Raw genomic sequence first — 14,518 nt, forward strand, 5'->3', positions numbered from 1 at the left:
TGGATACCGAAATTCCATCGGTCACTGTTTTTCGGCAATCATGACTGATGGAGACTGATGCTTGAATGATAGTGTAACAGTTCAGAAACTTAACGTATTCCCAGTAAGACCATTTTGAGTATAGCCTGTAATTTGATGGTGTGTTTACAAGTTACACTTACTGCTTATGTTTAAGTTACTCGTTAATCAAGTACGAACCTAAAGTTTGAATTGGAAAGTAAAAAATAAAACTCAAACTAGATTTTTTATTTGTTTCTAAAACAACATTGTTTTACATAATCATATTGACCCCATATCTGTCATGTTACAGTATTTATAGTTACAGAGAGCGTTCACACTCTCGCTCTACTTATAGTAAGAGAATTACAGAATGTGGACACTGGTCCGGCTGATTGCGAGCATAGAACAAATAAATAAATAAATAAAGATTAATACATAGCACGTATAGCATGGTAATTGGTAACCTCTCCCCGTCTGGAGCCGACTTTTAGTTTTTAAGGCGATTCCCACACTGTCCCGCATGATGCAGCGTAGCGCGTGGATGCGTGTTCTTCCGTTGCTTGTAAATCTCTCCGTTTGTATAGAAAACACACACGGTCTAACACACAGAAAATGCATCCCCGCGCGTTCGCGTCGCGTCCGGATGGTTTCGAGAGGTAGGCTTTCCAAATTCCATATTTTCTATGTAACGTCACATAACGAAACAAAACGTCCTCCGTCCTAGCATTTCTAAAAAAGAAAATCTCCCATATTTCTGATCATTTTCGTCCAATAAGCGTTTCAAAACAGACATCAGATTACAGAGAAATGACCTTTTGTGCGCTGGTGTCGGATGGTGTCGTCCTGTACCAGTAGGTGTATTCATGGTTGCCACATAGGGGGTGATTTTTCTGCGACTTTCAGTTTCGGAGGAACAAAAATGATAGGAAAAACAATGGGGATTTTGTCCCCATGATTTTTTTCGTTGTTTCAACCAATTTTTCATCCTACCTCGTCCATTTATATGTTGACGGATATCGAAATTTTCCTGGGGAATTCTGAAATAGATTTGTGTGACAACCCTGGGCGTATTAGTCCTGCAGGCCGAAGAGCGGCGCGAGTAGGGTGCCAGAGCGCATGCGCCGCGGCAGCGGGCCGCGCTCGTCGCAGTACACGTAGGGCAGCCGCAGCACCCAGTACATGGAGCCCGACAGCTGGATGGGCGGCGAGCCCGCCGGCTGCGGGACGAAGATGGGGCCGCCGGGGACGGGCTGCGCCTGCGCAAGAACACAATTTATGTATCTTTTCTGTTTCTGTTTAATTACGACGTTTCGTGTAAGCACGCCGGCCGCCGCCGCCGACAATAGACGTAAGTGCTACCTTGGGGTCGAGCGTGACGTGCACGGGCGCCTTGGGCGTGACGACGTGCACGCGCGTGAGCAGCGCGGGCGGCGGCGCGGGCGCGCGGCACACGCACGGCGCGCACAGCGGCATGCTGGCCGCCGCCAGCCGCGCGCCCGCGCCCGCGCCCGCCGTCGCCCCCGCCGCCCCCGGCCCCGCCGTCGCCGCGCCCGACTCCGCCGCCTCGGGGGACGACATCATCAGCCTGCATACCACAACCTCGATCCATTAAAAAATATAAATAGAGGAAGCAATTGATGTAAAGGCGAAGCCCCATTTTATTTTACTAATTAATTCATCGTTTCAATTACATCATTAATTAAAATAAAACCAAAATAATAATGAAATAAAAATATAATAAGTTTACTTAAAAATAATTTAAAAATAAAATATATTATTTAATAATAATTTAAATAAAATTTCCTCCCAAACGGATATGGAACCTATTTAAGCAGATTCTTTTGGCGAAAGTTTTTTTAGATAGACCTGACAGCCTGATACAGACCTGATACAAACCACTTATTCTGAAAATAAATGATTGATTGATACGGTCGCTGTAATCATTCGAGCGGCTTCAGCATAATAACAATAGTAACATACCGGTGTCCTCGCGGGCACTCGTACTCGAAGCCGATGAATATCTTGACGGTGACGTGGTGCGCGCCCGCCGGCTTGCCGCGACCACGCGCACTCGCGCGCCACGCCGCGGACTCCGTGCTGCTGGAGTTATAACACGTTATCATTAATGTTTCGAATTTCGAACATTGGATTTAGAAAAATATATTTTTTATAAATTTTTACATAATTTTATAATTCAAATGCACGGCCGTTATTATTTGTAACATCTTTTTATACTGCATCTATATTTTATATAGCAAATAAAAAAAACTTATATAACAAAAAGTCATTATGCTGTGAGGTCGTTTTATGACAAAATTTGGCTGCATTTTAGACGCGTTTTTATACTAAACAGTTTGAAAAAATATTTGTTCCTACGTGTTCGTACGTTTACTTCTTTCCCTTTTCTCTCTACCACTTCTCCTCTATCTCTCACTCTCTGTTCATTCTTTCTCTTCTTCAACTTTTCTTCCTTTCTACAAGTTGTATTGTTTATTCAATGACAGGTAAAAACTAACCGTACAGCACAGTCCCAAGGCAGCAGATAGTTGGTATGCGGCAGGAACCCAGGCTGCAGGTGTTCAGGTAGACCCAGCGAGTGTGAATAGAGAGACGAAGGGCCAAGGCACACGAGCGACCATGACGGGAACGCGGGCAGCAGGCCTGGCGGGCTGAGGGTGTGCAGCATACCGGGGAGGTACTCCGTCGTCGACGGCTGCCGGGTCATGACTTTGTCTAGAACATGGGGAAATAGATTTGCCAAATTAAGATATGTGTGTGTGTGTGTGTGTGAACGATAGATAGACGATACTGATGTCACATGTTATTTCTTCTTCTTTAACGTAGTTATACGAAACTTGGTGAACGGAACACACGGAAAAAGGTGATCATAGTTACATATAAAATATCAAAGTACTCGTACAGAGCATAACTTTCCTGTACTTATTTGATCTTTTTTTTTGTTGTTGTGTGAATTTTGTCTGATTGTGTTAAGTTTGTATTGTGGTGTCTTTCTTTCTTTCTATTTTTCTTTTCTTTCTAATTTTCCATCGCAAAGTATAGAATTGAAAATAATTTTAAAAACACTAAAATGTCATAAGATTTTGCTATGAAAAATTCCACTTGATATCAACTCAGAATTATGGTCTGAATCATGCCCCTCAGTATTCGTTATGACGTCACTAACACACTGTATAGTTATCACGGATTTCACGTAGTTCTTTCTAGATGTTTTTTTGTGGTGATTCACCTGATGCTTGATCCGGTCTTAGCGGCACGACGTATCTCTCCTCGGGCGACGTGTCCTCGTCCCTGTCCTCGCCGGGCGACAGGGCGTCCGGCGACCAGCCTTCCTCCCCGGACGCGGCCGTGTTGTCTGACCCGCGGGCTTCTGACACTTCCTTATCGTCCTGACTTGACGCGCCTTTTACCGACGCTGCCCTGAAAGTAAGAAAAAAATCTTCTTATCGTGTAAGGTGGACTAGCCTCATCAACCCTGGTGTCAGGGTGACGATTGAGCCGCCAAAAGCTCATGTAACGATTACTCACTTACATCAGGAAATAGTAACCGGGAATAACGGCTTAACGTGCCTTCCGAAGCACGGATCATCTTACTTTCGGACAATCAGCTGATCAGCCTGTAATGTCCTAACCAAAGTGATTTTTGTGATATGTCCCCACCGGGATTCGAAACCGGGGCCTCCGGATCGTGAGTCCAACGCTCAACCACTGGACCACAGAGGCCGTTAGAAAAAAAAATGGTAACTTATACCTTAGAATTTTGCCTTGGGTTTTGCTTTCATACAAGACCATTAACCCGGCCCCAAGAGGGACAGAGTCTTCTCGGCCCTCCACTGGAGCAATTCCTGTTCAGCGCGTTCGTGCCGCGGGGGGCTCTTGCTTCAGTAGGCCGAAGTGCGATGGTGGCCGAGTTCGGATAGGGACCCAGACCTACGGGGTATAACGTAGCACCCATGCCTAAGGATACAGGTGAAGAGCTCAACGGTTGCAGAGGCAGAGATGGGAGCCATCGGTACGGCAATGTAGGGCGGAAGGGGAAGTCTGGACTGTAACCAAGGCAGCAATAACTATCACTACTATTCAGTGGCGAAGGACATGTCTGCCGTATGCATCCGGAAAAGTGGGCCAAAATTACAACTGATTGGGCCCCACAGGGTCGTCGACGTCGAGGTAGACCACGACGACGGTGGAGGGACGAGCTGGACGCCTTCCGGCACACCTGGCGGAACGATGCCCAAGACAGGGAGAGTTGGAAAGAGAAGGGGGAGGCCTTTACCCAGCAGTGGGACATTGATTAGGCTACAGAAAAAAAAATCCTTAAAAAAGTAGCATGGAGAATGCTATACCGACAAGAGCGTGGCTCTTAAATTAGTGATGTGATGACAGCTTAGAATAATGTATAGAAGTGTAACTCTTTTTTTTAATAAGTACCTATCTATACAGTCATATCCGTTCCAGGAATGTTCCCAAAGTGGAAATGTAAGGACACCGGCTGCCTTTCTTTTTCTAATTGTTCTTTCTTGTACTCTGATCTTATTTGCCTAAATGTAATAAAACTCATTTTACATAACTTTTGTGCCTTTTCATTGCCGGGAACGGGTGAGATCATTCAGCGCTCTCCATTTGTCCGGCCAAGTAGTTAATGCCATCTGCGGCAAATCTACAATAAGTCACGTCAAAAAAAAAAATTGCCGGGAACATTTCCAATATGGAAACACTGTCGGGAACGGCACATCAATGTACATCTATCTATTATTCGGCACACCATCATCATTATCAGCCGTACGACGCCCACTGCTGGGCATAGGCTTCCCCCAAAGGATCTCCACGACGATCGGTCCTGCGCTGCCCGCATCCAGCGGCTTCCCGCGACCTTCACCAGATCCTCGGTCCACCTTTGGGCCTACCCACTGAGCCTCGTCCGACACGTGGTCGCCATTCGAGAACCTTTCCGCCCCAGCGGCCATCGGTTCTCCTCGCTATGTGTCCTGCCCACTGCCACTTCAGCTTGGCAATTCTCCGAGCTATGTCGGTGACTTTAGTTCTCCTGCGGATCTCCTCATTTCTGATTCGATCGAGCAGGGGAATACCGAGCATAGCTCTCTCCATTGCCCGCTGAGCGACACCGAGCCTCCTCACGAGACCATAGTAAGCGGCCACGTCTCACTACCGTAAGTCATCACTGGCAATATACGCACTGGTCAAAGACTTTCGGCACATCTTTCTATTATTTATTTATTTAATAAACACACGTAACAGGTTACAGACACAAATCTTATGAAATAATACACTTTTTGAGGTTCAGACTGTAACCCAACTAAACGTATGCAAGTTATATAATACTATGGTGAGAAAACACGACGCAAATTAAAAGATATTCCGCGCATATTCGTGTTGCCCACCGCGCGCACCAACATCGGCAGATATGCTCCAGTAGCGCACGCACTTAGGACCATCAACGATATTTCTCAGCAGTGCACTGACATCGACCTATTTACGTGTTCGTTGACGGAATTCACGGAGTTAGTTATTAAATTCTTTAGTTAGGTACTAATGTTATAATTGCATTACATAGTCGAATTGGGACTGCCTGTAATGTCTATGTAATTTGTGTTAATAAATAAATAAATAAGATATTACAATAAAATATACTTAGCTCCGCAACAACATGTCTCATGTGTGTATTTAGTCTCAGTTTAATTGTTATATAGGCCCCGATTCCTGCAGACACCGCCTAATTTTATTTTAAGTTATATCCGTCATTTTCATATCCGTCGAAAAGGAAAGGGACGGATGATTCACAGCTCTTAATTTTAGGAAGAATGAGTAAATGAATGAATAACCCGGGCGAATCAAAAGGTACGTCGCTGGTATGCAATCCGTTTGACGTGCTGTCTACTTAACTGTGTCGGGTTTTTGACGGATGTAAAATTTTTAGACGGTTGGTTTAGATTTGTGCTTAAAATTGACGTGTGTTCCATTTATGCTTGTCGATTACCCGTCCCTTTCCTTTTCGGCGGATAAGAAAATGACAGATATAACTTAAAATAAAATTAGATGGTATTTACAGGAATTAGCACCATTATTTCAACTCACCTGTAAGTGGGTGTAGAGGGCTGGAAGACGGGAAACTCTATGGCTTGCAACGTGGGGCACACGCCGCACTCCTCGGCCGCCTGCGTGTAGAACGTGTAGTTGGCGTGGCGCACCGTGTACGGGTCCTCGCGGGAGCACTTGGTGCGGCCGCAGTTGCACGCGCTGATGTAGCGCACGCCAGAGTTGTGCTCTTTGGTGTTGTCGCTGCAATTTGTTGTAACAGGCTAGTTACCAACTAGTCAAATCATTTGCTTTTTACTAAACGTCAAAAAACGAAATTGCTTTTGATTATTATTAAAACTTCTCTTCTGTGGGCTGTGAGGTGGGTTACCAACCCCATCAACCATGGTATCAGGGTTACTATTGAGCCTGCCAGGAGCCATGGCTCATGTAACGACTACTAACTTACACTTAGTAAGTAGTACCCAACGGCTTAACGTGGCTTTCGAAGGACGGATCATCTTACTTTCGGACAATCAGGTGATCAGCCTGTAATATCCTAATCAAACTAGGGATCGCAAAGTGATTTTAGTGACCGGGATTTGAACCCGAGTCTTCCTGGTCGTGAGCCAAACGCTTAAACCACTGATCCACGGAGGACGTTTATCTGGATTTTGAACATAGAATAACTATAAGAACGGTAACTCTCCGCCGCGAATACGCGGCACACAGTGAGAATGAGGTTTTTGTATGAAGTGTTGAAGGCGCGTGTGGGTGTACTGACTGGTCGGGCTCGATGCAGGGGTGGTTGGTGAGCGAGGGCGCCTCGCACAGCGAGCGCGCGCGCCACGCGGCGCTGCAGGCGGCCGCCAGGCGCGCGCGGGCGCCGCCCGCCAGCGGCCCGCGGGCCATGGCCTGCAGCACGCCCAGCGCCACGCCCAGCTGCGGGCACACGCCGCGGGTCACTGTCTTGTACCCACTTTAGAACCCCGTCGCACTATCACATTTAGCATTTAATGAGACTTACGGTTTCATTTGTCAAAAAAGTTAATGTGACAAGGTCTTAAATTGGGTACATATTAGTACTCGTGACTGTACAGTCCATACACTGCTGTCAGCGCTTGGGGTAACACCAGGTCCTGGAACCTTTCTCAAATATCCAGTTATAACTTGTGGGTGTCGCCAGCTTACGTAAATTCTACCTGTGTATATGTGTACGGTCACGAGTAGTAATATGTATCCAATTTGAAACCATGTCACATTAAATTTCAAATATGATAGTACGACAGGGTTCTAAAATGGGTACATGATATTGCATGAGTGTAATTTCCTACTTCCAAATTCGAAATTGTATGAGTATTTGCGATTACCTATAATTGGCAATGTATTTATTAGTTTTAGTAATTATAATAATATGTAGTTATTACAAGCTGTTGGTGTTCCAAAAATAAAACGATAAATATTTGAAAAATGACAAAAGATTCTAATATATTTTTGCGTTTCAGGTAATGACATCGACTTCGGTGGTCGAAGAAACGCCCCTGAAACGTACGAATATAAGTCGTACGTGTACGCAAATTCGTGCGAAAATACAGACTAAAGCACTACCAACCTGACAAAAATACGGTAATAATTGTCAAAAAATATTCATAAAGTATTCACGCAATGAACCAATAGCCTAATTTCCAACTAGTCAAATCAAGTACTTTTTACTAAACGTCAAAACACGAAATCACTATGGAATTCGTATGAAAAAGCACACTGTGACGTCATAGAAAAACGTAAATGTGCACTTATTATTACATTTTTCTTTATTTATTTATAGGAAAACCAACAGCTACGTCAAATAGTATAAATATAAATCACAAAAGAGCCAATTATAGGTTTCCACAGATAGACTTCGGTATATGTTGGTCATACAGCAACAATAGATAGTAAAATAAACTAGGTGCCTATACAAACATAACAAACACATTTCACGAAAAAATCAACTAGTCGCCCACAATTGTTAAAATTAATAAATAAGAAGAAAAAAGGAAGCGTTTTTTGACACCTTTAGATCTGTCTTTATTTAATAATCAGTACTACTCAATTATCCCGCTGCTAAAAATACGAATAATAACTATCTTACAAATAAAAAACAAACCAGGGATGAATGTGGGTTTAAGTATTTGACAGTCAAGCAAATTGGATCCAATTATCATACATAACATAACATAAACAACCTATATACGTCCCACTGCTGGGCACAGGCCTCCCCTCAATCAACCGGAAGGGGTATTATCATACAATTCGACTGAACTCTGCTTGGATGTCAAATACTTCAACCGTCGTTCATTCATGGTTTATTTTTTATTTGTAAGGTGGTAAATGTATAAAATTGACACAAACCTTATGGGCGTGATGCTGGCTGGAGTAGTGAGCTGGCAAACCTTCAGCATACGACGCTTGAGCTATCGGCAGCACCTGATATATCAATAAGTATATTAATAATGAATCGGTCTGCGATTGTTGAAGTTAAGCAACTTTCGCAAAGGCCGGTCATAGGATGGGTGACCACAAAAAAAAAGTTTTCATCTCGAGCTCAGTCGTTAATAACCATCAATCCGCACTGGGCCCACGTGATGGTTTAAGGCCCGATCTCCCTATCCATCCATAGGGAAGGCCCGTGCCCTAGCAGTGGGGACGTTAATGGGCTGGTGATGATGATGATGATGTCGTTTTTAGGGCTAGTAAGACAAGCAATGGTCTGAGAGGATCCCGGTTTCGTAATTTGATTACTCTTCTACTCAGAGGTGACGGCTTGTATTATCTATACACATAATGACGGGTTCTTACCGCGTTTAAAGCAGGGATATGAGACTCCCGATATTTCGACACCGTTGCAAGAGATTGGAGTGGATTAGGTAGATCCATAATTTAAAACAATGCATATGAGCAATTTTAAAGGAATATGTGTGATATGTGACGAATATGTGCAATTCCGATATTAATATCGGAATTCCGATATTGAGATCAAACATCGGAAATCGGTATCGGAATTGGAAACCTTCCGATATTGCATGGCCTAGTTTTGAGTTAATATCTGAGAATACTGGAGTCAGTCTACCAATCAGTGCCTGTCTTCTGTCCTGTCCACATATTACATACCTCAGGCGTTGAGTAGAACTTATGAGTAGACTTTAGTAGGAATCTGTTCCAGCAGACCTTATACGTACCTTAGCGCAGCGTGCCTGTGAGAAGCGCACGTCGGTTGCCAGTGCGTCGTACAGTGCGCCGTGGCCGCCCTCCGACTTCGTGTCCAGATACAGCGGGGCCAACGCCTGGGCTGCTGTGCGCCACCACGACGCGGATGGTAACTGGGGAGATAGGATACATTTAAGAGAATTGGGTCGTGTACCAGGTTCAAGATAAATTATGAAATTCTGATTACTAAATAAACACAAATGTGAAACTAACGAAAAGCATTTTCTTTATTTTATTTAACTTAGTTATGAATTTTAATCAAGAAAAACGTAATAATAAGTTCGACATTTTATTACGTTTTTCTATGACGTCACAGTGTGCGTTTTCATACAAACCCCATAGTAATTTCGTGTTTTGACGTTTAGTAAAAAGTAACTGATTTGACTAGTTGGAAACTAGCCTATTGTCGTTACATGAGCCAGGGGCCTTTGGGTGCTCAGTAATAACCCTGACACCAGGGTTGATGAGGTTGGTATTCCAGCTCACGATACACACGATAAGAAGAAGAGAATTGTCCTATAATTGTCTTTGTCCAACCACCAACCCGCATTGGAGCAGCGTGGTGGAGTATGCTTCACACCTCCTCCGGTTGATTGAGGGAAGGCCTGTGCCCAGCAGTGGGACGTATATAGGCTGTTTCATCATCACCAGCCCATTAACGTCCCCACTGCCGGGGCACGGGCCTTCCCTATGGATGGATAGGGAGATCGGGCCTTGAACCATCACGCGGGCCCAGTGCGGATTGGTGGTTATTAACGACTGCTAATGCAGCCGGGACCAACGGCTTAACGTGCCTTCCGAAGCACGGAGGAGCTCGAGATGAAAACTTTTTTTTTTTTGTGGTCACCCATCCTATGGCCGGCCTTTAAGTATTGGTTATTTGTTCTCTCCCCATGGAACAGTGACTCACCTCAAAGAAGGACGTAGTCATGGCGTATTTGCCAACATTGTCGTGGAAGCCGTCGGCCCGGGCGAGCGCCACGTGTCTCGCCAGCAGCTGCGCGAAGCCCGGCCTGGCGGGCGCCTCGCGCGGAGTATCATTACACAGCTGCACCAACCCCTGCACCAGGGACCGCACGTCCCGACAACTGCCCACTTCGTTTTCCGTGCTTATGTACACGAATTCCTCGTTTTTTGGTATCGCGAACAGGGATTTTGCGCTGGAAACAAGGGTTTGGGTTTAACGCATGTTTTGTTTTGTAAAAACCATCGGAAAAGTGAATTGTACAGAAAGAACCGTAAAGTACTGTAGTAAATAGTCTATATTTTAGTAAGACCGTCAAAAATCTTACATTGACTGTTGGAAAATACATTACATTTAATATTTGTATAAGCAGGCAACTTGCAACACTCCGAAAAAAATATCTGTACAATAAAATAAAATAAATAAATTTAGAAGACAACATAACTAAGGATTGGGAAGTCTTGACTTCGAAATCCTTAGACACGAGACTTCCCAGGACCAAAATCCCGGAACTCCAGAGACTTTCCAAAATAAAATTAGATTGAGTGTTTTCTATTTCATTAGGTAAATTAGGAGGATTACCTAAAATTGACAATAATGTTGTTTTGTGTAATTTAATTTCATTAGTATTTAAAGACGCGGTCAAATATCTTTTTTTTGCGTTCGGTTCGCGATTCGGAGGTCCCGGGTTCAAATCCCGGTTTGGTTAGGTTGGTTAGGTTAAGCTCGGATCCCCAGTTTGGTTAGGACATTACAGGCTTATCAGCTGATTGCCCGAAAGTAAGATGATCCGTGCTTCGGAAGGCACGTTAAGCCGTTGGTCTTGGTTACTACTTACTGATGCAAGTTAGTAGGTAATTGTTACTTGAGCCATGTCAGGGGCCTTGGGCGGCTCAATAGTAACCCTGACACCAGGTTTGATGGGGTTGGTAATCCACCTCACAGCCCACACGATAGGAGAAGAAGAAAATTTAAAGAGCGTTTGTGCAGCTGACTGTTAATTAACCTAAGCTCACCAGACATTGGTTATAATCCTGGCCTTCCTCAGTATGAAATACAGCTGGTCCTCAACAGCGTGTTCTAGCCGCTTCAGCGCTTGCGGCGCGCGGCGCAGCGCTGCGGGCGCACGGCGGAAGTGGAAGAGCAAACGCGGGCAGCACGCGCGCCCGTGAGTCTCCCACGCGCCTTGAGCCCCCGCCGCAGCCAGGGCTTCTGTCACGCGTGGGGCTAATTCCGTTCTGTAACAACAATTGGGTCGTGTCCTAGGTTCAACATAAATTCTGCCCTGGAAAAAGGCCTGGATCTCGCTGGCTAACAGTAGCGGCGTAGCGAAGGGCGGCAGGGGCGGCCCGCCCCGGGCGGCACTTTTTAGGGGGCGGCAAAATTTCACAATCTATAATATATATAAAAATGAAACCCGTTTTCCGTTCAATGCAAAATAGTTATGACTGTTCTAGCCGAAAACTTCTCTAGAATTAATGTATGTAATGTATAGTATACATTAAATTGAAATATCTAAATAAAAGGGCGGCAAAATTGTCTTCTGCCCCAGGCGGCCGACACCCACGCACGCTACGCCGCTGGCTAACAACTTACATTTAACATAACACATAGCATCACATGTCCCTGTTTTTTACAGAAGCAACTGCCTGTCAGACCTTCCAACCCGCGAAGGGAAAGCCAGCCCAATACAGGTTAGGTCACATACCTCCAAAAATGCATTTCTCGGGAAGTTATGAAATTATGATTAATAAATAAAGATAGGTCTAATACTAACGAAAAACGTGTTCTTTATTCTATTTAATTTATTTATTTAGAAGTTCGACATTTTATCACTTTTTCTATCACGTCACAGTGTGCTTTTCCATACAAATTCCATAGTAATTTCGTGTTTAGACATTTAGTAAAAAGTAATTGATTTGATTAGTTGGAAGCTAGCCTATTAAGAAAACAATTAGGGGATTTATTACGAGTTGATAGTCTCCATTGCTCAAGGTGTCTACCTGAACCACATTAAATATCTCACCTATATGCATCAATAGCCTTGAACAACTGCAGGTACCCGAGGTCGAAGGTAGCTGTAGGCTCACACAGAATCACAATATGGCTCAGGTGGAAAACCAGCGCCAGCGCGCGGCACGCCTCCGTCGCAAGCTCGCCCGTCGCTACCAACCAGTGGGCTGCATCCGCATCCTTATTAATGTGGAAATTCATATAATTTACTTGAAAATAAATATTTTATTGATATAACAAATAAAGTTACATAAATAAAAAAATATTGCCTTTATTCACCGACACCTACATTTTTTTTTTTAATCTATTCTATATCTACACTGAGTAATCCTAGGATAAAAGCCAGGAGGCTTTTATCATTTTTATTGGCCATAACAAGAAGGATCTTGTTACCTTCTCCATCCCTATGAGACTTTTTTTTATTTACTTGCATTTTTTTTTATTTATTTATTCAATATCAAAAATACAATTAAATCCTTATAAATAAAATAAGACGCTCCTCTAAACAGAAAACCCATACAGGTTTATTACACTTTGTTTTATATTTACTTTGATATAACTGCTTAAATGACCTAATGATGTGTTGAAAACAGATATCTGTTTGCTCTTTTCACACTTCATATTACCTACATACTACATAAAAATAAAATAAATAAACCACTTTCTTTTAAAAAAACATAAGTTGTTCATTGTTGAAATGTCGGTATTAAGTGGGCATTTTATTATTCAATAATTCTATTTTTTCATTATACAATTACAGATTACTAAAGATTACATTTTGAAACTAAATACAAACAATAATTTTAAGCATTTAAATTTTAATATATTTTTATCTTTTGTACTGAAATAAATTAAATAATCTTATATACCTATGTATAGTACCCCTACAGCGTTTTACAGGGTTTGCTTAGTTCTTCTATATGTATATTTATTTATTTATTAGCCATAAATTCAGACACAATTATGTATAAACTTTTGTTTATACAATTTAATAAAGAGCTCTTTATTAAAAATCTATATGTATATAAACAATTTAAAAAAAATATAGGAAACGAATTGGAAAATTACTACTCACCTTATCTGTGCTGTTGGAGTTCTCATCTAAGTTGGCGGCAAGCTTTGTGAGCTGCTGAGTGTCGAGGTAGGTGACCGCATGTAGGTACAGGACTCCACGTCTCTCGTCCCAGTGGCATTCTATACCATTCTGTTGATAAAGTAAAATTATCTTCTACAGTCTTGTTCAATTGGGCTGATGATCCAAGGAGGTAAAAATATGATTTGTTGTTGTAATGTACATAGGTAGACAGGTACTTCATATTTTATTTATCTATAAGTATAAATAGTATAAGCACGTTTTTAAGTAGTTAAGGAATAAGTAAACTGAACATTATAATGTCCTGAAAAATCAATTATCATTATATACATAGATGAAGAAGAAAAAAAATCTGTTAATCTTTCTTTTTTTTTTTAATGTAGCTACTGTATATTGCAATAAATTGTAATTGTACTTATTGTAAGTTAGTAGTAGTAATATAAATATCTATTTATTTTATTAGGAAAAAGTGTAAAAACAAAAGTGTATACATTATACACCTCTGACTACGTCTTCGAGGATGCAGTCGTAATGTTAGGCTATGTTATAATGTAATAACTTACTTCTTTACATTCAACAGAAGATAAAAGTGGGGTTGTTTTGTTTGGGTACCGATACGGAGACTTTCCTACGATACCGACTACGACAATTCGTTCTTTCTGCGAAAACTCAGGAATGTCGTTTATTGAGAAGACTTTCATAATGATTGCGGTATCATTACAATATCAATTAAACAAATATTTAATAAGAAAACATATTTCTCTCAACAAAACAAAGTATTTTTGATGTTAGCGATATCGTTTAAAAATATACTCCGAATTCCGCAATAATTTCAATAAGCGACAAATAAAACAAAGATAGCGCTATATCATTATTGGCCCCGATTCCTGCAAACACCGCCTAATTTTATTTTAAGTTATATCCGTCATTTTCATATCCGTCGAAAAGGAAAGGGACGGATGATTCACAGCTCTTAATTTTAGGAAGAATGAGTAAATGAATGTGTCGGATTATTGACTGATGTAAAATTTTTAGACGGTTGGTTTAGATTTGTGCTTAAAATTGACGTGTGTTCCATAAATTTTATGCTTGTCAATTACCCGTCCCTTTCCTTTTCGGCGGATAAGAAAATGACAGATATAACTTAA

General features: G+C 42.3%; 1 protein-coding gene across 1 annotated transcript; it reads right to left on the reverse strand.

The window, feature by feature from the left end:
• Positions 1-231: 231 nt before the first annotated feature.
• LOC126370042 (nonsense-mediated mRNA decay factor SMG8) lies at positions 232-14,156 on the reverse strand. Its single transcript, XM_050014682.1, has 14 exons — positions 13,934-14,156; positions 13,353-13,481; positions 12,291-12,457; positions 11,281-11,502; positions 10,211-10,460; positions 9,273-9,413; positions 8,446-8,520; positions 6,839-6,996; positions 6,115-6,318; positions 3,248-3,438; positions 2,517-2,733; positions 1,981-2,100; positions 1,360-1,585; positions 232-1,256 (listed from the first exon to the last, which is right to left on the reverse strand). The coding sequence occupies exons 1-14, from the start codon at positions 14,069-14,071 to the stop codon at positions 1,071-1,073; spliced, it is 2,424 nt and encodes an 807-aa protein (XP_049870639.1). The 5' UTR covers positions 14,072-14,156; the 3' UTR covers positions 232-1,070.
• Positions 14,157-14,518: the final 362 nt, after the last annotated feature.

This window comes from Pectinophora gossypiella, chromosome 10 (genome assembly GCF_024362695.1).
Source record: "Pectinophora gossypiella chromosome 10, ilPecGoss1.1, whole genome shotgun sequence".
NCBI classification, from domain to species: Eukaryota; Metazoa; Arthropoda; class Insecta; order Lepidoptera; family Gelechiidae; genus Pectinophora; species Pectinophora gossypiella.

Excerpts from the sequence above, each read along its gene's own strand:
- LOC126370042 (XM_050014682.1), bottom strand. The coding sequence starts at position 14,071 with ATGAAAGTCTTCTCAATAAACGACATTCCTGAGTTTTCGCAGAAAGAA. Across the intron at positions 13,482-13,933 it reads CTTCTGTTGAATGTAAAGAA|AATGGTATAGAATGCCACTG; the intron begins GTAAGTTATTAC and ends CTTTATCAACAG. Across the intron at positions 9,414-10,210 it reads TGACTACGTCCTTCTTTGAG|TTACCATCCGCGTCGTGGTG; the intron begins GTGAGTCACTGT and ends CTATCTCCCCAG.